The sequence below is a fragment of the Mirounga leonina genome, unplaced genomic scaffold (genome assembly GCF_011800145.1).
Source record: "Mirounga leonina isolate KUSES-001 unplaced genomic scaffold, KU_Mleo_1.0 Mir_200, whole genome shotgun sequence".
Taxonomy (NCBI): domain Eukaryota; kingdom Metazoa; phylum Chordata; class Mammalia; order Carnivora; family Phocidae; genus Mirounga; species Mirounga leonina.
Genome location: NW_023270503.1, coordinates 2,713,288 through 2,737,648, shown reverse-complemented (window position 1 = coordinate 2,737,648; position 24,361 = coordinate 2,713,288). Strand labels below are relative to the sequence as shown.

The 24,361-nt window shown below is 53.9% G+C and overlaps 2 protein-coding genes across 3 annotated transcripts in view; one reads left to right on the top strand and one right to left on the bottom strand.

Moving 5' to 3' along the window:
- The window catches only part of NXN (nucleoredoxin), a 155,004-nt gene extending 140,466 nt beyond the window's left edge, over positions 1-14,538 (top strand). The window contains exons 6-8 of the mRNA XM_035027631.1: positions 6,830-7,009; positions 8,693-8,817; positions 11,826-14,538. Coding sequence (XP_034883522.1) covers positions 6,830-7,009; positions 8,693-8,817; positions 11,826-12,008 — 488 coding nt within the window. The 3' untranslated portion in view covers positions 12,009-14,538. The remainder of the gene's footprint in view (positions 1-6,829; positions 7,010-8,692; positions 8,818-11,825) is intronic.
- A 3,120-nt stretch (positions 14,539-17,658) lies between these two features.
- MRM3 (mitochondrial rRNA methyltransferase 3) lies at positions 17,659-24,317 on the bottom strand. 2 transcript variants are annotated; one of them, XM_035027625.1, is made up of 4 exons: positions 24,000-24,317; positions 23,503-23,747; positions 21,399-21,566; positions 17,659-18,972 (listed from the first exon to the last, which is right to left on the bottom strand). In XM_035027625.1, the coding sequence occupies exons 1-4, from the start codon at positions 24,311-24,313 to the stop codon at positions 18,434-18,436; spliced, it is 1,266 nt and encodes a 421-aa protein (XP_034883516.1). In that variant the 5' UTR covers positions 24,314-24,317; the 3' UTR covers positions 17,659-18,433. The 2 variants fall into 2 exon arrangements, with proteins under 2 accessions (XP_034883516.1, XP_034883517.1); XM_035027626.1 differs by lacking the exon at positions 24,000-24,317 and having other exon boundaries at positions 23,561-23,981.
- Positions 24,318-24,361: the final 44 nt, after the last annotated feature.

Genomic DNA, 24,361 nt, shown 5'->3' with positions numbered 1-24,361 from the left:
TGACACCACCTGGGTGTCCTACAAGTCAACTGAATTCTGACACCATCTACATGGAGTGAGTGTTGGATCCCACAGATCTAGCACTCAGTCCCACCAGAACCCCCACACTTTAGACATTAATCATAAGTCCAGGCCTCCCATGCTTCTGACCAACTGGCCATAAATCAGGGGTTCCCATGACCCCCTCCTTGGGTTCAGTACTTTGCTGGAATGGCCCACAGAACTCAGAAAAGCAGTTTATTTACTATTATCAGTTTATCGTAAAGGCTACAAGCCAGAAAGAGCCAGATGGAGCTGATGCCGAGGTGTGTGGGAAGGGGCACAGAGTCCCCATGTCCTCTGGGCACACCACCCTCCCACCATCTCCACGTGTTCACCACCCTGAGGCTCTCTGCCCCCACCAGTTAGGGATCTTTCTGGAGATTCCATTATAAAGATAGAATTGATTAAATCACTGGCCATAGTGATTAGTTCAACCTCCAGTCCTTCTCTCCCTTCTCCAGAGGGCAGAGGTCAGGGGGGCCAGCTGGAAGTTCCAACCTTCTAATCAGGCCTTTCTGGCCACCAGCCCCCACCTTCTGAAGCTATTTAGGGGCCCCCAGCCACCGGTCATCTCACTAACATACAAAGACACTTATCACTCCCAGATTCCAAGGGTCTTAGAAGCTCTTGTGTCAGGATCTGAGATCAAATGTTGAAAGATCAAATATTATAACAGGAGGTACCTCTCACCCCTTCCTCTCAGGAAATTACAAGGGTTTTGGGAGCTTGAAGCCAGGAACTAGGGATGAAGACCAGTTGTGTATTTCTTATTATATTACAATATCCCCGTGTATACACGCTCCACACGTATGCAGGGTCAGTAGAGGGTTCTTGCTGTTTTGAGGATCCAGTCTTCAGCATATCCTGCCGGACTGTGTCTGGGAGAGCTCACGCTCCCTGGTTGGCTCTCTGTGTGCCCCGGGCTCCGCGATTCCTCCTGAAGGCTTCTGATGAAGGTGCTTTCACAGCCACACCAGGTACCTTCCCCTGCCCACACCCGAGCTGAGCCACCTCCACCTGGCCCATGCCTTACAGCGAGCAAGTAACCTGACCTCATGGTCACTTTGTGTACTGAGGCACCTGAGGATAGAGCTTCCCTGTGTTATCCCGACAAACTCTGATGAAAATGGGTAATGCGGAAAGGACCCGGGATCCTCCTGAGCATCCTGGAAGCTGGACCCAGAGCATCGCCGGATTCCGAGCACCACCCAGCATCCTGAAGGACGCCTTGCATAAGATGCCTTGTTTTGAGGTGCCCATCCAGCAGCTTCACCGGGCCACCTGGGCTCACCGAGGCCCTGGCCTTTCTTTGTCCCACAGGAGCGGCCCTTTTACTCTGAGCCCCCGGCCTCCCTACTCCCATAGCTTTATGCAGACTGGGGAGTTTGCAGCCCTATAAGCTGTTTAAAAATGCCTTTCTAAGAAAAGGGTTTAGACACACTTGGCAAAAGGCAAATCCCATTAGCAATTGTCTAATCCTGGCTATCACAGAACACCGTATTCTTTGCAGGGAGGCTTAGCACCCCTTCTCTCCTGGGTTGGGGACCCTAGCGTTTTGTTCATCCCCTCCCCTCTGCTGACCCCGACCTTTGGGGAGGGCAGACAGCCTAAGGGCTGTGTAGGGGACAGAGTGGACAGAGGGACAGATGCACAGACCCCACCTCCACGAGAACAGCCCTGGAGCAGGATGGTGCTTCCAGCCTGGCTGCCCGGGGGGCGGCAGCATGAGGGCCCTGGGCTGCAGGATCTCCTTCTCCGGCTTCTCTGTTGCCCTCTTTCCCTGCTCCTTATTTTTCTCCTTCTCCTCTTCCCTTTCCCTCCTTCCTCTTCCGATTCCGGCCATCCTCCTCTGTCTTTCCCAAACTTGACTCTCTTTCCCGCCCCCGTCAGAAAATGAATTTGAGGCAGAACCTATTGATTTTCTACAGAAACAAAGCATCTGGAGATCGTGTTTTTCCATCTGTGGAGGGTGAGGGGCCAGTGACGGTGTGTTTCCTAGACTGATCTCAGTGTTTGAAGGGCTGGCCCCGTGGGCCTAGGGAGGGCAGGCTGGGCACTGTCTCAGTGTCCCATTCGGGGTGTCTCGTTTAATTGAGAGAACATAAAAAAGAAAAAATAAGAAAGGACAAAGAATAAGAACAAGCACCCTTGTGGCCACCACCTAGAAGTGACCGTTTCGCTTCAGGTCTTTAAAATCTAAACAGATGGGAGCGTGAGCACAGACAAAGGTGAGCTTCCCATCCGTAGCGCTTTGCTCCTTGCCCCGGGGGAGATGCTACCATCCGTTTCATGTGTATCTTCATAATTGGTTTTCTTATTTTTGCTGCATATGTATGAATCCATGAATAATATATAGTCGTGCCAGGTGTGTTTTTTAGAAGCATACTTAAGTGCTGACATGCTGTAATATCATTCTATAACTTGCTTTTCTCACTAAACATTGTACGTTCAAGATTTCTCCTTGTTGATACTGATCTCTGGTTCATTTCTCTTCAGCGCCGAAAAGGGTTTCACTGCACGACTGGACCACAGTTTACGTAGCTATTACCCTGTCGATGGACACTCGGTTGTGTCTGGTTTCTCTGTATCACAAGAACAGTGCCATAAATGTCTTTGTACCTCCCGACGCAGACACATGTCCAAGCAGCTTACGGGCTTGTGGGCCAAGTTCAAGTAGGCCAGAGCCATCCCTGCACCTTGCCTTGCAATTCTCCCGAGTTTTGCCACCCAGACCAGCTGCCCTCTCCCTCCCTGAGCTCTCCAGGCAAGGGCTGGTTTGGGGGAGCCAGCAGGGAGTGCAAAGGGAAAGTGGCAAGCGGTGTGGCCAAGGCGTGGCTGTGTATGCGTCCCCGCCCGACTGCCCTCCACTTGGTTAAGCTAGTACACATTTATCGTAACACTGCTTAAGAAAAGTCTCTCTCACCCACATTCCTGCCTTACTCCACAGTTGTTTTTCCTGTTTTGAGTCCCTTTTGGTCTCTGTCCACATGCATACATACTTACCCAGAGCTGTAATTGTACACACAGCGCTGGATGTTCTCTACTTCCTACCTAACGATATATTACAAACCGTTTCCACCTTGCTCCAGTCCCCACACTGGGATCACGCATGTTGCCCTGCCGTGCACCCTCCCCTGCTCTTCCTGCTGAGGGGCTGCTTTTCCTCCATTTCTCTTCCAGCTCCCAGCAGTCTTTGCGTAACGACTGCCAGCCCCCTCAGATCCTGTGGCCATCTAGAAGCAGAGAAAGAAAGCCCTCGGGGTGACAGCCCTGCCCAGCTGCTGTCCGGTGGCCCAGAGTGCTGTATGACGGCGCTTCCCGGCCGCAGGCCCCACCACTGCCACCTCCTTCGAAACCTCCTCCCCGGCAGCAGAAAAGCGCCCCCACTACCTGTAGGACAGGCTTAGGACACATGGCTTTGAGACTGTTTTAAAGATTCACAGATAGGCTCCTCCCAGGAGGAAACCATTGGGAGCAGGCTTTTCGGCCTTGCCCTTTCTTCTGCAGGTTTCAAGGGAGACTGTGAAGGGGACTCTTAGGCACTGCTTGTGGTCCAGCCCAGCTCCCCAGGACAGGGGGCTTGAGGCAGAAGCTACCTCGAGGAGCAGGGGCATGTTATGTTCTTCCCCCGAGCATTAAGCTTGGGATGGTGCGAGTGAAAGAACGCCAACCCCACGCGTGGTAGACGTCACACAGTTCCCGGAATGCTCGCCGCGGCATTGACATTGTCTCTGCATTCTGTTTCCTTAGCTAACTTCCTCCAGCCAGCACGGAGGTTGCTGTTTCTCTCACTAGACCAAGGCACCAGTCTTCTATACCTCTGCCTTCCCATGAGCCAAATAACCCAGGGATGACCAAAACTAATAATAATGAACCTCTTTAAAAGAAGAGCTAGTGTTGATGGAGTACTCACTGAACACCAGATACTCTGCTTTCAGCATTTTGTACTTGTACAAACACCCAGTAAGAGAAGGAGACTGTCTCCACCCCCCTGTGACAGCTGTGGAAATGAGGTTCCAAGAAGTTAAGTTGGGGAGGCCTGGGTCTTCCTTAGAATTCTCCCTGTACTTTGCGTCAGCCATCCCGGCCATCGCAGCTGGGAGCCGACAAGCTCAGGCAGAGATGAGATGCTCCCTTTGCATTCCCTTCAGAGAAGCCCCTCGCCGGTGTGGAAGTTATTTTGTACAAAGGCATCGATTAGAAATGTTCCATTCCCTTTCAGTTTCCCATTAGAGGCTTTGCCCTATTTTCTCCTTAGAAGGCTCTGCTTTGGGGAACCTGCTTCAAGGGAGGGGAGCGGGAATGCTTGCTGCGGGGAGGAGAGGGAAGAGGGGTGGCAGCCCCAGCCTCCCTCCGCGTGGCCTTGAGGAGGAAGAGGAGGAAGTGCAGAAAGCTGTGAATGCGGGTGGCCTTCCCTCGCCTACTTGCCCCACTGCGAGAGCCCCCATCCACACTGGCCGGGTTGAAAAACAACAGGCAGACCAGGGCTCCTGTCTCCACGTGGCCACTTGCAGCCCGATGACCTTAGGTGGGTGACTTGGCCATCCGAGGCCGTCTGTTATGGGGAGTAAGGAAGTAGCGTGGCCGTGCCAGCACCAGGCAGATGTGCGGAGACACGGCGCTCCTGTTCTTCCTGCGGCTCATCCCTGGACAAAAGCACACACACTTAGGGTTCTAGGGCCAGGCCAAGCCAAGACTGGGTGCTGGCAAGGCGGCCTGGCCCAGGGCATGTGCCCGAGAGGGGCTTCTCCGAACTGTTGCCTGACTGGGCTTATTGCACCCACTTGCTTTCTGTTCCTGCACCACAGGCACGCACACCTGTTCTCTTGGGCTCTTCGACGTGGGCTTTGGCACTCAGAGCACAGATACGGGTGGGGACTTTGCTTTTGTGCAGCTGCGGGGAAGGGCTGGGGAGAGCCAAGGCCCAGGGGTGCTATTCCTTGGTGGAATCAGCTGAGGCCCCCTCAGCAGCCAGCTGGGTGCTCCATGTCCCTGTGCTGCCGGTCCCCACCAGCAAGGACTTCAGAGAGGCTGCAGCCATGGTAAGCGAGAAGCCCCCTCAGAAAGGAGTCCCTTGGAGAAACTGAGGCGCCACATCAGAAACCAAGTGGGTTTCTTTGCCTGCAGGTTTTGCTTTTCTTCCCTTCTCTGTCCTCGGCCTGCTCTTCCTCCACAGACCAACTCAGCATCCCACGTCTGGGCTACAAACAGGCCAACTGCTCTGTCTAATCGTAGCTGTGGGCAGGCCCCGCTTTAACCCCGCGCTTGGACTTGCCCAGTGTCGGAAGAACAGCAGCTCTGATGAAAGGACTTCGCCAAAGCAAATTTGAGATGGGGCATGGCGACGGGAGGCACTGGCCCACAGCCGGCTGGCCTGTCGCGGCGCCCGGCTGCATACTCGGGGATGGGGAGCGCAGACTCTGGAGGCTGGCATGCAGCTCTAAGGATGAGGCTGGAAACGCCCCAAGTCTCTTGTGCTCTGTGTGACACACAATTCAGGAGGCCTGGCCGGCCCTGAGAATGTCCTAAAAGCCCCCAGGAGCCCCGGCTGCACGTGTCTGTACATGATGCAGTGGGAATGACAGTTCTCCGGAGCCCGTTTCTCTCTGGTCCTGTTCTCTGACATGCCAAGCCACTTCCTTCTAATAGGTGTGAACATAATGGACTTGTTTAAGTCCTTCTGAAAACAGGCCCACCACTGCATGCCTGCTGCGCCAGCAGCCGCGCCAGGTTACAAAACGCTAGAGCCATTTTCCTGGTGCCTCGACACCTGTCCCCTCCCCCGCCCCCCCACAGAGAAGTGAAATGTCAGTGGAGCAAATTATCACTGAATACTTTGGAATCTATAAATATTAAATTGCTGTGGCTTTCACTGGCCCATATAAAATTAAAGCTCTGGTCAGCTCCAGAGGAGAGGTGGCTGGTTGGGGGCGGGGCAGAGGGGGTTGGGGGAGGGGAGCTGCTCCAGCGGAGAGACAAGTGTCTCCAAAAGGGCAGAGCCGTGGCTAAGGGTTGTGGTTGGTAGGGGGGACCCTGGCTGGGGGAGAGACAGCGGGCAATGGGGTACAAAGAGCAAGGAGGTAGAAATCCCAAATGCCACTGTAACCCAGGATGGAGTTTTCTCTGGTTTTTCACTTGGAGCTTTATGGTTGGGGATGTGTGTGGGTTGCCCAGAGTTCTGTGTCGCATTTCTTACTCCAGCCCCGGACTCTAAAGTCAGCGTGCTCCGTCCAGGGACTGTCCCCCTCAGAGCGGGTACTAGAACCTCCCCAGGCTGCAGGGCTGGAGATGGGGGTGGGGTCGCAGGCTCACCGGCAGCCAGCTGTCCCGTTGTGTGCAGCCCCTGCCCCAGGCTCCTCCCCTCTTCTGGCCCCTTTGCTCCCATTGACGGGGTGGCCTGCCTGTGTGCGGACGCCCACTGCCAAGGTTGATCTGTGCTGGCTTGGGAGGGTGTTTTCACACCACATCGGTTAGGTTTTAGGTCCCCTGCAGGTGGCAGGGGTGTCTTCTGCTTCTTTGAGATCTCATGAGGATTTACTAAGTGCGTCTATGTGCCAAGACCCTGTGCTAAGTTCTTTAAATGCACCACCTCGTTGATCTTTACAAAGTGGGAGAAGGAGGGAACTGTCGTGCATTCACATTGCCGGACGCTGAGGCCTGGAGAGGGGAAGTGAGTTGCCGGCTTCCCTGCAGAAGTGGCAAGGGAATCCTGTGGCTGTTCAGTGGCTGAGCCTGGAATCTGGCCCAGCACCTCCCGACTCTCAAGCGAGCTCTCTCTCCCTTGCAGGCATCCCCACCCTCATCGTGCTGGACCCCCAGGGGGAGGTGATCACGCGGCAGGGGCGTGTGGAGGTGCTGAACGATGAGGACTGCAGGGAGTTCCCGTGGCACCCCAAGCCCGTGCTGGAGCTCTCCGACTCCAACGCCGTGCAGCTCAACGAGGGCCCCTGCCTCGTCCTGTTTGTAGGTAGGAAGCCCGGCAGGAGCCCCAGGGTGGGCTGGACGCCACGGACCTCACGTGTGTAGGGGGGGATGTCCGTCCCTGCAGCTTCTTTCTGTCACCAACAATGCCAAGCCTGGGCCTTTGTCTCTCCCAGCAGCCTTGCTTTTGACCCCAATGATTTATTCATGGCTCTGCCCCTGCGGGAGGGGTTCTGGGAGCTGCCGCTGTGCTTGCCTTCCTGGACTGCCAGCTGGGAAGAATAGGTCAGGCGGGAGTCCGGCCCCCACGACCAGACCCATTGTTGGAAGGAGGCGGGCAGCGAGCACAGCAGCTGCAGGGGCCCCCCGCTCCCAGCCTCAGGGCAGCATCTCTGTGGCCGGGTGCCCCTCTCAGTCGGCCCGCTCTCTGCTCAATGGGTGACTGCTCTGCGGGGCAGGAAGACACCAGAACGTCCACTCCAGGCTCCCTGCAGCCCTGTGGGATGACCCCTGTTCCTTTTGCAAACGGAGCGACTACTGGCCAAGGGCCACCTCACCTTCTGCCTTGGGACGTGTTACTCAGCTCCAGCTCAAAATAGTTTGGGGTTCTAGGACCATGGCTGAGATGCCACCATACCCACTTAGACTGATGGGGTTGGTGAGGGAGGTGCTCTGGAAATCGGGTGTGGGGGCCTCCACGAGGGGCGCCAATATGCAGACTCATGGGAATTCTTACACAAACGGACTTGCACGCCGGTCCCTGTGCTCAGAGAACAGAGGTCTCCTGGGGAAAGATGGCCTTGGGGAGTCCTTGTCCTCAGGGCTTTGCTGCTGGCCGCTGGCTCACACACCCACATCCCGGGGCCTCTGGGAAACAGTCCTGAACTGGGGGACAATTGCATCTCACTGGCCCTCTGTAGATGTTGGTAAAGAGGTCCCAGAGAGGCAAAGCGAGTTCCCAGCATTGCAGAGCGGGTTAGACGTGGATCAGGAATACGTCCTGCCGCGTCTGCATGCTGCGGGCCCCTGGGGCAGTGGGGCATTGCTGGGTGAAAATCCTGCTGCCTGCCTCCCCTTCCCCGCTTTGACGCCTGGGCAGTTGCTCTTGTTCTGGGTTACAGGGTCCTGCAGGAGTGATGCCCAGGGCCCCGGGGTGTGACTGCCCCCATGTGCTCTTTCACTGGAGGCAAGAAATGACTAAAGGGGGCTCTGGGGCACCCATCAAGCAGTCCATCCCCTCCCAGGCGAGTCCGGCCAGCTGTGAAGTTGGCTTTCCAGGGGTCCCGGTGTCACCCCACTGCCACAAAGCTGCTGACGGGACTGCAGTCCTGACCCCCCGCCACCACCCCTTCTGCCATTTTCAGTAGGAAATCAGATGCGAGGTCATTCTGTGGCTCTGTGATTGAGAGAAAAACTACAAGGGCCTCAGGTCCTGGCTTCGAGGAAGCTCAGCTTCTAAGGCCAGTTTGTGCAGAATTCGGTGGAAAGAATCGTGGCACCTGGGGTATTAATGACACTCGGGGAGGAGCCCAGTGTGGTGGTGTGCACGCGCCGCGGACACAACCCTCCCGTACCCCGGAGGCGAGGCCTGTGTCCCAGGGGAAATCTGGTTTCCATTCAGGGGCTGCCCAGATGGGCGTTTCAGGCCCAGGACCCAGCTCCCTCAGGGGGCGCCACTCCATCTGCTCCACAAACCAGTGCCTCTTGTGTCTCTCTCTCCCCATTACAGATTCTGAGGATGATGGGGAGTCTGAGGCAGCCAAGCAGCTGATCCAGCCAATAGCCGAGAAGATCATTGCCAAGTACAAAGCCAAAGAGGAGGAGGCGCCACTTCTGTTCTTTGTGGCGGGGGAGGTGAGTGCCACTGGGACCTGGCCCGCTGGCTGCTCAGTGGGCCAACTTTTGGGACAGGAGTGATGCGGCTCTAGGGGATGTTTGAAGGAGCCCCGGGATCTGGGGTGGAGAACCCACAGACACGTGTGGCATGAAAAGGTGTGTCATTCCGCACGGAAAACCATTTCGGGTCACTGCTGTACATTCCTGCCTTGTTTGCCACTCAGAGCCGCAGGGTGCCCTCCCGGGAAGGGGCTGCCTCTTGCACCTCTACCCGCCCCCCCCCCCAGGCTGCTAGGAAGAGTGGCAGCCACAGAGATGGTCATCAGCACTCCCTCCCTCCTGGCTGGGTGCAGACCAGGCCCTGGACGCTTTACAAAACGTCTGCTTGGCTAGTCCCTCGGCCCTGGCCTGCAAAGTGGGCTCTTCCCATGGCAGGCATCCACAGCTCAGACCTGCATGTCCCCAGCCGGCCCCGGAGAGAGTGCTGAGGTTGGACACTGCCGCTGTTCCAATCTCTTTTCACCCCAGGCCTGTCCCTTGAAGGCCTCCAGCTGGGATGGACATGTGCAGAGGAATTCCCACAGGGTGAGAAGGCCGGGTGCTCAGCTGGGGCCGCCTCCCACAGGTGCAGGAGCCTCTGTCCTGCTGACGCGGGGATCCCTGCAAGATGGCTGTCGCCACTCTGGCTCAGTCCCCACCCCCAGGAAGCCCGTCCACGCATGCTCCGCCACCCCTCCACCCCCGGGCGCCGGCCAGAAGCTGGTTATTGACAGACACACTTTTGGAAGCCCCCTGCCCTGTTTCCACCCATCAGCATCCCCAGTTGGTCAGAGCCCTGCACTCACTTCATGCTGTGCTATTTGGTTCCCCCGAGAGGCAGCGCGGCCAGACACCCTGAATGACCACCCATTCATCACCTCTTCAATAGCCACCCCTGCTAAGCCCTGCCAGGCCCCTTGGGCCCCTCGCAGGCAGCTGAAGTCACCCTTCTCTGCTGTGGGGTGGAGGGAACAAAGCAGGTTCACAGGGCCCTGCCTTGGGGCTATACAAGCCCGCTCCACACAAAGCACAAATGGAAGCCGCTCTGAATATATTAAACTCTAACCCCTTTCAAATGGCTGTGAGAGAAAAGATGGGTATGGAACAGAAGGGGCCCAGCTAGGGGCAGGGGTGGGGCTGGGGAGTTCCAGTAAGTGCATTAGGAACGTGGCTGAAAAGGCACATTTGCAGGTCTTCTATGCACCAGGCAGCAAGCGGAGCGAGCCCGGTACCCTCCCATTTGCTCCTCACCTCTCGGACTGGGAATGGCGTCACTCTGTTTCACAGATGAGGAGAGCGAGGCTTGGAGAGAGCCAGACAGCTCCCAGGTCCGGTCCCAGCTCTGGTCGGTCGGCCGGGCTGTGAGTCCTTGCTGGCTCACCTGCTGGCTAGCACCTGCCCCATGCGAGCCGTTCTTGAATCCATTTCACAGGGGACAAGGCCTGGGCCCACAGAAGTGACTTATCAAAGCCACACGTTAAGTAGGGGGTGCAGAAGACTGAACGTGAGGTCAGTGGGACTCCACAAGTAGTGTTTTCACTCCTCTGTCCACATGGTCTGGCAGGTGGCCAGGCCCCAGGGGCAGGATGCCTACACCAGGACAGAGGAGGGTCTGACAGAGTCATCCACTGTCCAGCTCCTCGCCTGGCTGTCCTGTCCTTCCTGTGCACTTCACCTGGGCTCCTGACCTCGGCAGCTCTCTTGGTCCAATTCTCTGGCCTCATGCTCAGAAGCCAGGTGGCATGGAAGGGGATGGGCACGGGGTGCTGGGTCATCGAGCACTGGCGGGGCACCTCTGAGCCAGGACTCTGGCCCTCTCCCACTCCTCGCAGGGCTAAGGGTGTTTGTCGTGAGCCCTCCTGCTCAGACAGGCAGAAGTCATCCCATCTGAAGCCTTAGTAGACATTAAAATTCATCTCCCTGTGGTTTGCTCCGAGGGAGAGGGGAGGGACCCAGCACTGTGCTCAGCTTGGCTCAGGCCTCCTAATGGGAATTCGATGTACAGTCGTCGTCGTCCAGGTGCCTCCCCTCTGCTTTATCATGAAGATCGTTTATTAACCCACACGGAGGGCCTGGGTGGGGTCAACAGTGCCAGAGATGCTGAATCACCCATCATTGCCGGAAGTGCATGCCATTTCTAATCATCTGCCTAAAGATCTGCCCTTTGAGAAAGGAATGTGTTTTTTTTTGTCTGAGAAACCAGTGAATGGTAGATTTCGTGCCTCCTGCTCACCAGCATTTAAGGCCAGGAATGCCCCAAGCCCTTCCTGTGCAGAGGCACTTGGGTCTTCATCCAGTTCAGAAGGCTGCGTGTGTTTTATAGTGACCTAGCCTCGGGGTGGGTGTATGGAGTCCGTTTCCTGCTCTCTACCAAATGGGGGGCGGTAGCCTGAGAGGTAATCTCAGATCGTTGCTCCCTTACAAACTCTTGCACTAGTCTTTGGATTTCTGGGTTTGCTTTTATCCTTAATAAGGGAAATTCACCTGGACAGTCCGTGGGAATGTATGATCAGTACAGGCCCCTGTGGAAGTCTTCTGAACTGACTGTGCAGCTCCTGCCCCCCTGAACCTCGGGGGGGGGGGCGGGGGGGGACAGTGAGCCGTTTCTGTTCACATCATTCCAGAGCTGGAAGTCCAGACTGGCCTCAGACATCCACAGTGGGTCTGCAAATAATTGAGAGGTAACGGCAAAAGGAAGTCATTAAAGGACAACACATTGTTAGCCAGCAGAGGACACGCTGAAGTTGCTTTTGTGCTAATGAAGAAAGAGGACTTGTCTGGTGGTCTGGGGGAGAGGCAGAGAGAATTCTCCAAGGCAGGGTCGAGTCCACTGCTCCCTGTTCTGAGAGCCCGTCTTTCCCGGAGGGCCACCCACTCTTCGGGGCACTGGAGTGGCGGCTTTCCATGCCATCGGAGGGCGGGGGGGGGATCTCTCTACCCTCTTTCTGGAAGACTTACTCGTGTTCTCTCCCTCTGGTGACTTCCAGGATGACATGACTGACTCCCTGCGCGATTACACCAACCTGCCGGAGGCTGCCCCTTTGCTCACCATTCTGGACATGTCAGCCCGGGCCAAGTACGTGATGGACGTGGAGGAGATCACCCCCGCCATTGTGGAGGCCTTTGTGAATGACTTCCTAGCAGAAAAGCTCAAACCAGAGCCCATCTAGGGGGCTCCAGCCTCAGGAGACGTTATTTAAAACTTGGTCTTCTCCTCTTCCTCCTCCCCTTCCTTCCCTCCACCCTTGGACTTTTCCAGCGTGTCCCGAATCACACAACCCAAGTGTCCAACCTCTCTGTGGTGCCTTGTTTTCTGCATTAACTCCTCAGCCAGCACCCTAAGGTGCACAGCCTCTCCGCAGCACAAGAACCCGCCGTGTCTGGAGACCCTGCTCGGGACCAGCGCGCACCCCGTCACGGGCTCTCGGTGAAGTACGTACCTGCTGGTCCTGCGCCTAGCGAGCATGAAGGGACAGGGCCCAGGCCAGCGCAGTGACACAGTGACGCACGTCCGTACGTGCGGGTGGAGCAGGGAAAGGGCCTCGGGCTCGCGAAGCCTCCGCTCGGAGCTGCTAACGGGAACGGCCTTGGTCCTAAGTGAGTCCGTCTCTCTCGGTGTGAGGGAAAAACACCGGCTTGGCAGCCCGTTCTCGGGCCAGGGGATCGCAAGATCGCGAAGGAAGCTCGTGCTCCTTCTTGGGGAGAAAAGGACTAGCTCTGGTAACGATTCGTGTAGTAACTGCTTCCTCCGAGCTCCTACCACGTGGTAAGAAAGAGCTTCTCGTGTTTTCCTTACGTCTTTCTTCCTGGATCTTACCTTCTCCAAGTTTCTGCCTTCTCGTACGAACAGCCTCTACTGTCTTGGAATTTTATTCATAAATTCTTCCCCCTTGGACAGCTTCCCGAGAGGCACCCAGCCCTGTGTCCTTAGAGGAGAGCGCAGACCTCTGACTCGGCCCAGCTCTGGGCCTGGGGCCACTGCGGCTCTGCCCGGGTGCCTGTGTCCGCCTTTGGTTACCCGTCATCCCTCTTTTCTTTTCAAAGCAGAACTAAAAAGAGACAAGAAATTACCAGAAGCCTAGCTTTTCCCTAAGAACCTGCACAAGGAGCTGTGTCATAGGGTGGCAGTGGGAGCAGAGGACTTGTCCACTAAAAGTAGGCCTTGGATCCACTCGGCTAGGATCCACAGTAGCTTGGCTCTCACAGAAGAAAAATAACAGTTGTGTCCTTGGCACTTGGGGTGGAGGGCTTTGCCTAGGGGTTCACAGGGTTTGGGCCTCTCTCGACCAGGCGTTAGGGTCTTTCATACGGTCACAGGCCTTACCCTTGGCTCCACTTGTCAGCCAAGACCACCGATTTGGAAAACCCGGCCCCCCCCAGCTGTTGACGCCACTGCTCCTTGCTGAATTGGATTGTTGACGAGTAGTTCAGAGGCACAAAGTTAGTTGGTAATTAGACAGTTACTTGATGGCGCAAGCCTGAAATGCAACCACCTAGTAAGAAATAAAGCAGGCAACTCTGGACATCATCAACGACTTGGCCTTTCCTGTGCTTAACAGAGATCTTTTTGCTTGTAGTGCTGGGCTCTGGGGAGGGGGTTGGGGGGGAGCATACAAGATCCTCTTGACTTTCTTTGGATACCTTAGTAGCTGTGTTCCAGAATTATCGAGAACTGGTCGCCTGAAGCCGAGGAGTTCCTTTGGCGTAGAGCACCAGAGGCAGATCCCTGCCGGAGCTCTGGCTGCTGTCTCTCCTGGTTCCACTTGTGCTGGCGGAGGGTGGATTCTCTGGTCACAGGCCTCCTTGTGGACCCTGGCGCTCATTCCCTCCCCACAGGGGAACAAGTGCTCTGAAGCCCAAGGAGGCCAGTTGCAGAAACGAGGAATCCCACGCAGGTCTCCCTGTGAAGAACAGGCAATAGCTGGAGACCCTCAGCCCTAGCCCTAGCGTGGGCTAGGGGCTTCTCTGGAAACCCCGCCTGTGTCTCCTCTGGGTGTGCGGTGGATGCGGGGACAAGGTGAGCTCCACCTCACTTGGAAGATGGGCTTCTTTGGATTTCTGCCTGTGTCCCGTATCATGATAGCCTTGGAGAAAAAGTGGTCTCTCTCAGCAACTACTTCTCTTCTGGTGCAGAAGGAACAGAGTCCAGTGAGGGGTCCCTGTAAGTCCCTGTGGCAGAAAAATTAGGTCATCTGTGATTGTCCTCTGGCCTTACGGCGCTGACTGAACTACTTGCCACTAAGGGCAACGGGCTCCCTACCACCAGAATTCCCCTCTGAGAGTGAGTGTGTAGCTTAGGATCAGTGGGAAGGTTTACTACAAAAAAGCTTTAGGTTTATATGGCGGCTTTGAGGGGAAACGCTGGGGGAGGACCACTTCACCAGTGCCAGCAAAACCCTGTTTCAGTGATGCCAGAGATCCTAAAGGTTCTTGATGCAGACGGAGTGGGTGGCTTCCTAATTCCCACTAAGCAGCTCCAAAATACCTTAATTCTTGTCACTAATTGGAAGCAGGTTAAAACTCTGGCTGTGATCTCTTCAAGGGCTTCCGTCAGCAACGAGGGAAACCCGCGCCCCAGCAGGTTGAGGCAGGAAGGTGGGCTGTAAAAATGCCACCCTGGGGTTCCAGATCTTGTGCTCGCCACAATGACCTCCAGATCCGATTCTACCCATTTTCACAACAGAGATGAGATTTTTTTTTTACCTGTCCCCAACAATAAAGATCTGGTTAAGAAAAAAGGGTATGTGTCTGGAATTGGTATGTACAGTGGGCAGCGCTGAATGCCAAGGTGCAACCAAAGCTTCCTTTCCAGGAGTGAGGTGGCTGCCTGCCTCCCCCCACCCACCCATCATCTCGAAGTGTGTCCCCAAATTCGGTGGCTCTCACTTCTCCAAGCGCAGGGAGCCAGTACTGTTTTGGCATCAGCCAAGCTTCAAGTGGTAGTTCTCAGCCAGACTTTGTTTTTGCCTCTTGCCTAATTAAAGACACAAAAAAGCTGTTCTCTCCTCCTGCCGCCTTGTTCCAGGGTAGCAAATGGAGTTCTGTAGTGATCTAGAGACAGAACCATGGTCCAAGATCAGATCAGCGGGACCCAATCAGGTATCAGCTTAGGGAGAACACCGTGTGTGTGTGTCTCTCTCAGCTTAGGGAGAATACCGTGTGTGTGTGAGTGCGCGTGCGCGTGCGCATGTACACTTGGATTGTAGCTCTGGGAGAGATCTGAGCGGGCACCTGGCCCAGCCCCCTCCAGGCACACAGGTGCAGGCACATCCTAATCGTAAGTCATTTCCCCGGGCCGGGCTGGGGAGGCCCATGCTTGCCCCAAAGGACTGGAACGTGGCCTCATGTGGACCGTGGGGGAGCTTCCGCACTGGCCCTCTGTGGCTCCTTTGGGTGGTGCTATGTGAACAGAGGACTGACCCGGAGGCCCAGAGCTCGGGGTCTTTCGAGTTCCCTGGAGCAGCTGTGTAGAAGTAAGCACTTCACCTGCATCCCTCTTTGCTGACCCCACGACTTACATCCAGGCCGGCCGCCCAAGGGAAAATTCTTTGTTGACAAATGGCTGTTGCCTGTTAGCGTCATTTTTGATTATTCAGTGTTAGTAAATGGTGCACGGGAAATATTTTCTGGGAATCAGGAGGCGCTTTGTAGGCAAATTTTATATTGTGTCTACTTATGGCTGGGATTTCTCCTTCTAGTGGGGGAAATACGACATTAGGATGTCCTAGGCATGCCTCAAACATGAAAGCATGAAAAAAATCTGCTTTGTTTAAGGCATGTGTCCCAGCCCCTTGGGGGTTTGGAATCCTTCCCAAGCCAGGAAGTGTGTTATTGGCAGTTGGGCAGGGCTTGTTCTGAAGGACTGTTGGATTTCTATTAAGTAATGTACCACCAACTCATGGAAGCCTGTCCCCAAGCCTGTCGGCCAGTGTGCAGCCCAAAGGAGGCAGGCAGCCCCAAGTCTGGATTCCTGGGTGCTCGTGCCTCACACAAGCCGGTCAGCCACAGGGGCTAGAACTAGGATACGGTAGGAGGCCTGATCTTGGGACCCAGGGCTCAAAACGAAATCTCCTTTGGACATCACAGGATGTGGAAGGAAGTCCCCAACCAATCAGGAACCACTCTGCTGGTCTGCAGTCAGCATGCACCCCCCGCCCCAACACACACATCACAGAGGTGAGGGAAACTGGGAGGCCAGAGCCTGCTGCGGCCCTGTCCACCCTGCCCCGCAACCCTCGTTCCTTTCTTGCGTTCTGAAGTAGCAACAGCTCTGAGGAGGGCCCTCCAAATAGGCGGCTTCGGCTGAAGACGGTAGCTTCCCTACAATACAAACGTAGGAAGAGAACCGATGCCATCTGTAACGCATTCAGACTCGGTCACGCTTGGCCTCTGAGTGTTGGCCTTGGCCGCGGCTTCCCGAGTCCAGCCAGCGTGGCCCGGCTTGTGGGCTCCATCTCAGCCGCACCGATGTAACGTGGCAACCTAGTTCAGACTTTCAGTCGCCCACAGCAGAGCCCATGAAGAGCTCGTCCGTTCATTTGGCTTCTAGCTTTGTGCGTTCACTGATGAAGACAGAACGTAAGTTCTTGGGAGTTTAAAGATGTATACGTGTTTCCTAAAATTGTTTAAGTGAGCCAGCCACATCTGCTCCCGGTGAGGGGTGGGCTGAGGGGCTGGGCTGAGGGGCTGGGCCTTGGGGGTGGGGGGGGCACCCTGGCCCTGCAGCCCAGCTGGTGGCTTTCAGCACTAGTCACAGGACCCCGGGTGAGGTGCTGCTGCTGGGGTCTTTGTGGGGCAAGATGACAAAAGTGGAGCTAAAAGCAGCTCAGCTTGGAAGGGGACATCAGGTGTTCCTATCAACCACGGGGCGAGGGGTAGAAGGTCCCAGGTGAAACGTGGAGACCCGTCCCTGGAGGTCTGGCGCACCCTCTGGGCCTTAACGACAGGATTCTCCCGGCGAGCTGGCCGCTGGGGCTGGGGGCGGGGGGCCGGGAAGGACTCTGCAGCTCTCCCTGCTCCAAAGCTCCAAACCGGGGTGAGGGTCCCCAGGCGGAGTTGCAGGCGTCCGGGGACAGCAGCATTTGCCCAGCGCTTTCCCAGACGTTCCACTCACGGGAAGAAGGTGGGCCACTTCCCCTCTGTCCAATTCCTCCTTAGTTTTTTGGTCCGACGTCTATCTAGGCTTCAGATTCCGAGAGAATGAGAAGCTGGATGGGTCTCCACCCTCAGCCCCTCCGAACACGGGTGGCCTGCAGAACGCCCGCTGTGGAGAGAGACTGGACTCCTTTCCAACTTGAGTGAGTCCAGGAAAACCCGACCGCTCCCTTCGGGGCTGGGAGTGGTTTTGAAGCACGGCTGCCACCTCGTGGCAGAAACCAGCCCCAGCACTCGCGCCACACGAAGGCGAGGCGCCCCTGGGCCAACCATCCCCCAGCTTCCCTGAGCCCATTGCTGGTCATGTACTACTCATTTTTTTATTCTGATTTCCTGGGGAAGTGGTGAAAAAGGAAATGTTGGCCTTAAAATGGAAAAGAATTCAAGAGACAATTTTCCATTATCACTCAACAAACAAGAACTTCGCCACCACCTGCTTCCCCTGTAGTCATTTTAAAGAAAGGAAAGCTTGCCCTCCTCTCTGCTAAATTATCATCACAAATACACAGAAAGAACTTCTGGGACACGGTATATAAGTCACTGACGAGAAAGTGAATGGGATGTAAATTTCTTTTCTTTCACCCAGTGTGGTAAAATAGGCTCAGAATTACGTGCCCAGGTATACATCTTTTACACTGTTTTAACAGGAACAAGGCACAGGGTTTGTTGCTCTTTCATTGATCTTTATTTTGTAACGAGGATCAGCAGGAACAATAATCCAGGACAAAGCTGCAGGAGACTGGTTTCATGCTGGAAAGGCATGAACCTCCTGTTAGTGACCTCTGCTTTCTTAGTACTTTTCCAAGGTGCTGAGAACAAATGCCAACAGACTTCAGTGGTACAGGTCCCTGAGCTGCCTCCCGGACTCAGCCCGCTGGTGGGACAGGCATCACAGCTCTGCGAAGCTAGAGGGCCAGGCCACAGCCTTTGTGGGCTCCTCTACCTTCTGAAAGCTGACAGGGCATGGAGGGCGTCGAGAACAACGTGTGGGCCACTTGCATCAGGCATTTGTGTGAGGCCCCGGGCAGGCCCGGACTACAGCGGGGCACCAGTGCGGCGATTCCAGGCTGTCCGCCTGGGAGAGCACAGCCAACCCAAGAGACTGTTCCTGCCAAAACCTCTCCCCTCCAACCTATCAAAGCAATCCCACTCTGCCACCACTTGGGGCATGAGTCATGCTTGATCTTTGCGTTCTCTCAAGAGGAAGTTTTGTTAGGGAGCAGGGGGAGATCTCAGGAAGAATTCTCACCCTTGTTATTTTGGAGGATAAGCAGATTCATGGAAATTCTTATTTTTCCAATAACCACGTAATAGCATCTTGCCCACCTCTTGCCTCCTGGATATGGCCTGGGAAGCCACAGTTACCAACTCTGCCTATCTCCTAACAATGCAGGAGGGGCTGGGACCCCCTCAAACCAAGCACTGACTTCCATGTTCCGTCTCAGTGGTAACTCCTGTCCCTGCTCGAGTGTTCTGCCCTCACACGTAGTTGTCTTTTCCCTTCAAAAAGCAGGATGCTGGCAGCCATAGCCGAGTTTAGGCTGTCTACACCAGGCACGACAGGGATCAGCAGCCTCTTGCCCCCGGTGCTCTCGGCCAACTGCAGGGACTCCAGGCTCACGCCGTGGGTCTCCCCACCTATCACCACAGCTGCTGGTGCCTCTGTCCAGTCCAAGTCATAACTCTGGACCTCAAGTTCAGGGAGCCAGGCCTTACTGGCTCCAGGTTCTAGATCATCGTCTTCTTCCTCATAGTTGTGCAACTTCGAGAGTCGTCGCTCACATACCCAACCGTGGTCACTGGCTTTACTAGACGTCTGGGCCTGGGCATAAAGGCCGCAGTTATCAGCCACGTAGACCCGCGTGTCGGTTGGCAGGTAGTTGGGCAAGGTTTCCCAGTCCAGATTATTGATGATGGGCACCTGAAAATGCGCACCCATTGCTGCCCGTAGCACTTTGGGCTCCCAGGCATCCACACAGCCTAGAAAATAGAGACAGGATCCAATTAGGATTATAAACGTTCCCAGACAAGGGGGCTGTGGAGTAAATCAGATTAATTCTGGATCAGGAAAGAAAGCAAAAAATGTCCTACTGTAGCCTTCTCGAGAGCTGGGACCTCTGCCTCCCCAATTACGGCAGCGTCCAGCCAGCCAAGGGACTGCAGGATGAATTCCTGCTAGTGCTGAAACAGACTTTTTTCATCCCTTCAACATAACCATCCACCTGGGCCAGACACTACAGGAGATGCAAAGAGCATTAAAGTCCCTAGTCTCAAGGGGCTCGTGGCAGAGTAGGCGATGGTGCTGGGACAACATCTGAACACATGACTACAATATCAGTAACTGACGTGAAAGCAGCATGAACAGGGTGACAGAAAACCCTTGTACAAAGCAGAGCTCCCAGGAGAAACACCCACAGAACATGACCCTGAGCTGGATCTGGAAGGACAGGAGGAAGCTGTCAAAGGCCAGGGGAGTTACAGAGTGGGGAAGAACACCACAGCCCAAACCCTGTAAGGACAGTGATCTGGCCGATAATGGACGGGGCGGTGGGAGATGAGACAGGAGGCAGGCAAGGACCAATTTAAAGGAGGGTGGGTAGCCAAGCTGAGGAAGTTTGGTATTTTATCTATTAGACAACATAATGGGGTCGAAGGATTTTAAGTCAAGTGGTGACAGAATCTGGTTTATGCTTTGGAAAGGTCCATTCAGCTTCAATGTTGAATCTGCACTGGAGCAGGGAAGCTGCTAGAGAGGGGGACATAGATGGGGCGATTTCAGTAATCCAGGGAGAGCCAAGGCAACAGCCCTCTCTCTCTCACACACACGCACACATGCACGCCCCCCCCCCCCCACAGCACAGTAAGAAGGCTAAAAGAACTCTTCTTGGAACTGCTCAGCCCAGCCACTCGCACGCACTCTTTCCCAGGACCTCGGGTGGGGGAGGCAGCAGGGCCAGGTCACCACCTACCTGCCACCCTCCCCTAACTCGTTAGCACAACTCTCTGCATTCTAAGTTACTGCAAAAATTAACCTAACTTCAGGGACAGAGTAAGGAGGCAAACCAGATTTGAAATGGAAAACGGAACACTGCCCACACACTGTGCCAACGGTGGGCTTTCCCAATCACGGCAGGGACCCAGAGCTGGGGGCGAGGGAGGAACAGAGGAGGGGCCGAGACTCCAGTCTGACCCCTCTCCCTGGTGGGGAGTAAGGGACAAAAGGAGACTTCCCCCTCATCCTCATGCCCTCCATCCTGGGCACGACAACAAGTGTTCCCTACTCCTTCCCCACCTCCTCTACACCCACCACCACCATCAACGTGGAAACCGCACGGCCTGCAATATATAGGTACACTTCCAAAACCACACCGGCTCAGAGCGCTCAACAATGGGGTGGCTAAGTGGGGTCCTGATGATGGAACCCCAGCACCTAGCTCTTGTGCTGGCGTCTATCTACTCCATCTATTCCAACAAGGTGGGACGGGGGCGAAGGGTTGAAAGGAGCAACCGAGGCAAGTCTCAGCAGTGGGTGTCATTACTAGTTTACAGTGAATGATCCTCTCCCTCCCACCCTCCCCACAAGTTGTAAGAGGCAGTTTTTTAGGTATGTCCCAGGTGTTAGGCAAGTCTCTTTAGAACCAAGCCTACTCATCCCATTACTTCTTCTTTTTTTTAAGATTTTATTTATTTGAGAGAGAGTGAAAGAGCATGATGGGGCAGAGGGAGAGGAAGACGCAGGCTCCCCGATGAGCAGGGAGCCTGACACAGGGCTGGATCCCAGGACCCTGGGATCATGGCCTGAGCCAAAGGCAGATGCTAACCGACTGAGCCACCCAGGCGCTCCCTACTCATCCTACTTCTGATGGCAGGAGAGAAATGTCATGAGGCTAGCTTGTGTGGGGGTGTTTGACCCATCCCGAGGCTCAGACAAATGCATCCCAATTTCATAATCACACTCCGTTGGCATCATTCCTTTTATAGGATTCAGAATGTCAAGAGTTAGAAAGGTGTCATATGCCCAACATTTTGGGAACTCAAGATCGTTACACAAAGGACTTGAAGTGTTAAAACTGGCATCTGTTTCTTCCCGACTGATTTTAAGTTCTCTAATAACCTAGCAGGTGTCAAAATAATTTTAAAAGATAATCCACATTTCCTGAAGTACTTATGTGTGCCAAGCAGAGCCCTGAGTACTTCACATGCGCCATCACAATCGTCAAAACAGCCTTACCTGGTAGGTTCTGTTATGCCCACATTACAGATGAGGAAACCGACACTCAGAATATTGCTCACGGACATACAGCTAATAAGGGGCAGATCCAAGACTCAAATCCATGTGTGTCCACCCTCAGAGCCAGCTCACTTACAAACGGCCACCCGATCCACCCAGGAAGCAGTGCTCTGACCTTTGGTGAGTAATACTTTGCTGCAGCCGGCCCCAGCAGCAGATCTCAGAATCGTCCCCAGGTTCCCGGGGTCACGGAGATTGTCACAAATCAACAATAAGGGCAGCAAATGGCGAAGTTGAGTCTCTGGGTATGTCATCTTAACGTGGTCAGGTTTGGCAAAAATCCCTGAGGAAACAAAACAGGCGGTTCACTTGTCTGATGTAACCACAGGGAATAATTTGGCTTTTCATTTATTTACCCATCTTTCTATATTCTTAGTTACATAAGTAATAGAGGAATGCATTCTGATTGAAAAAATTCATACATAAAGTTCTACCAGTGATACCCAGCCCCCATAACTGATTTCGATCTGAGGGTGTATCCCCTCAGAACCTGTTCCATCCGTCCGCCTACGTATATATACATCTACCCATATAGAGGTACTATCTTCTTTTCCATAAAAGAGTCACACCCTTATGTGTTATTCTGTAACCTTATGCAATTCTCTAACACGAGATGTCTAGAGAACTTCCCACGTTAATCCATTCGGAGCTATCTTATTTTAACTGCTTCACGTTATTTTGTAACATGAACATACCAGGTTTATTTAGCTCTTCCCCAACTGACTGACGTTTAGCTTATTTTCCATTTTTCCCTATTATAAACCCTGCAATGAACATCCCCGTATCTCTATGCACATGTCCAAACATTCCCTGTGAAAAACACCAGCAAGTGAAATCGATATATGCTGTGCGTGCACCCCTAATGTTAATAGGTACTTCTAAACTGCCCTCGCCACAGGCTAGGCCAATTTATTCACACCAAGAACACATAAATACCTATACCTAATCCATCAATGAAGGCACTAGAATGGTATTAGGCATCTGCGTGCTGTAAAAAGGTCCTGCACTGAGGGGCCACAGATAGCTGTAAGACCATTCAGCGGGGCAGGGGCCTTTCCTTTAACTTCTACCTGATCAGCTGTAGTGATGAAAGCTCTCTACTACAGGCCCTACTTACATTACTGGATTTTAAAGATATGCCGCAAGTCTGACAGGAGGCCTTACCTCTTTCTCCCTTTACCCCACCCCTCCAATATTGAATAAAACATAAAGATAAGCTAAATAATATGTATTTTTCAGAGGCATGAAATGATGAAAGCAGTCACAACAACGAGGAGGGCTACAGAAGTCCTGGGTGGGCTGGCTATTGTTAGCACACATGCCCAAAGTGGTGAAAATGAGTGATACTTGCACTGTAGCATGAAGTAGGGAATTAAGAGGTGTAGCTAACGAGAGCACAAATACTTAAGAGTAAGGGAAGGACTCTAGCAGTCCCAAATCCCCACCCTAGGGGAAGAGTTCTAAGCACAGGGTCACAGATCCCTGACTTGCTAGGTTACAGAACAAGAGATGGTCCCCAGAATATCCTCTCCCAACTAATCACTGAACTTTACCACAAGGAAACACATGCACAATTGGTATGAGAGATCCTGGCTCAAACATTTGAATCTTGAAGATAACTCCCCCTGCCCTAACTGTCCCTTACTACCCAAGAGAAACTTCTACACTTACTGCCATTCAATTCTCAGATCTAAGATCTAATTCCAGTGTCAAAAGGTATAAAGAATTTAGTCTTTCCGTATTTCGAAAAGAATACCTAAGTGCTAACAGACATCACAGTCTATTAGAATCTTGTTAGATTCAACCAAATAAAGACACGGTTTCCTGTTCAATGGGCAACTTACTGCTCAGACATGCTTCTAGAATAAGGGGGTCGACGCCAGAGGGGTATCACCACACTGGCAGAAGTCTTGTGCAAATGGAGGGCTAAATATTTTAGGAAACATTTTCTTAAACTTTAGTTGGACATTAAGGGTTGAAGAAGTGACCTAAAAAATATAATGTTCAAAGAACAGTGGTTATTCCTAGAGACTATGAAGAGCCATAATACAATTTCCACTGAAAATACTGTAAGATGCACAGACTTGAGAACTGTATTTTTCTGGGTGTCTTAAGAAAACATTTTGAATTTGGTTCAAATAAAATTCGTTGCCCTAAGACAATCATGAATAAGTAATCCTAGATCTCTACTTCTAGTGACACATAGTATAGCCACTGACCCATTATTCCTTGTGGTGTTACTAGGTCGGACCAATCCTTGATATCCTCAAATTTCACCTTAATGAGGCTGACACCTTTCAGCTTATCAATGGGTAGCTCCTTTATGTATTCCAGACGGCTAAAGAAGAAAACTTTGGGCACAGCACCAGCCTTGAGAGCATCTGCAATCAGCCTGCGACCTTCCAGCAGGATCTTTCCTTGCTTTTCCCGAAATGGCCTGGACTTAACTATTGTCATTACACTGCTGTGGGTGGAAACAAAAAGACGGGTAATTATTAACATCCTTGTTCCGGAGACACACCTAGTTCTAACAGATATAAAGAGCTTCACAGACATAAACTAATTCCAAAGAAAACATTTATTCTGCCCTCCATGCATAATAAAAACCAGAGGGTTGTACCGGGAGAAGTCCTCCAACAGGAGGAAAGAGGTTAAGCTCCCGCTGACAGGTGGGAAGAGAAACAGGAATACAAGACAAGTCTCAGGAACACATCACCTCAGCCTTCTGTCCCCGGGGAAAGCCTTATCATAGCGAAGCCCCGACTCTTCCCAGGTGCAGGGCGTCTGGGATGGTGACACCTGAAGCGGCTGCTTTGGTCGCGGCTCGTAGGGACTGGCCTCAGCCGCAGCCCTCTGGGGCTGCTTTCCAGGACCGGGCTTCCGTTCCACCACCTGTCTCGATGGAAACACCACCCTCACGGGGTTCCGCCGCAGCGCCCGGACCCAGCGCCGCCCGTCGAGGTCCCAAGTTTGGACCACCCGCAGGAGCGGCCGCGTGGCCCACCCCAAGCCCTTCCCCCGCGCCGCCATCTTCCCCCGCGCCGTGGGTTGCGTCACGGGAGCGCGCCGGCGGCGACC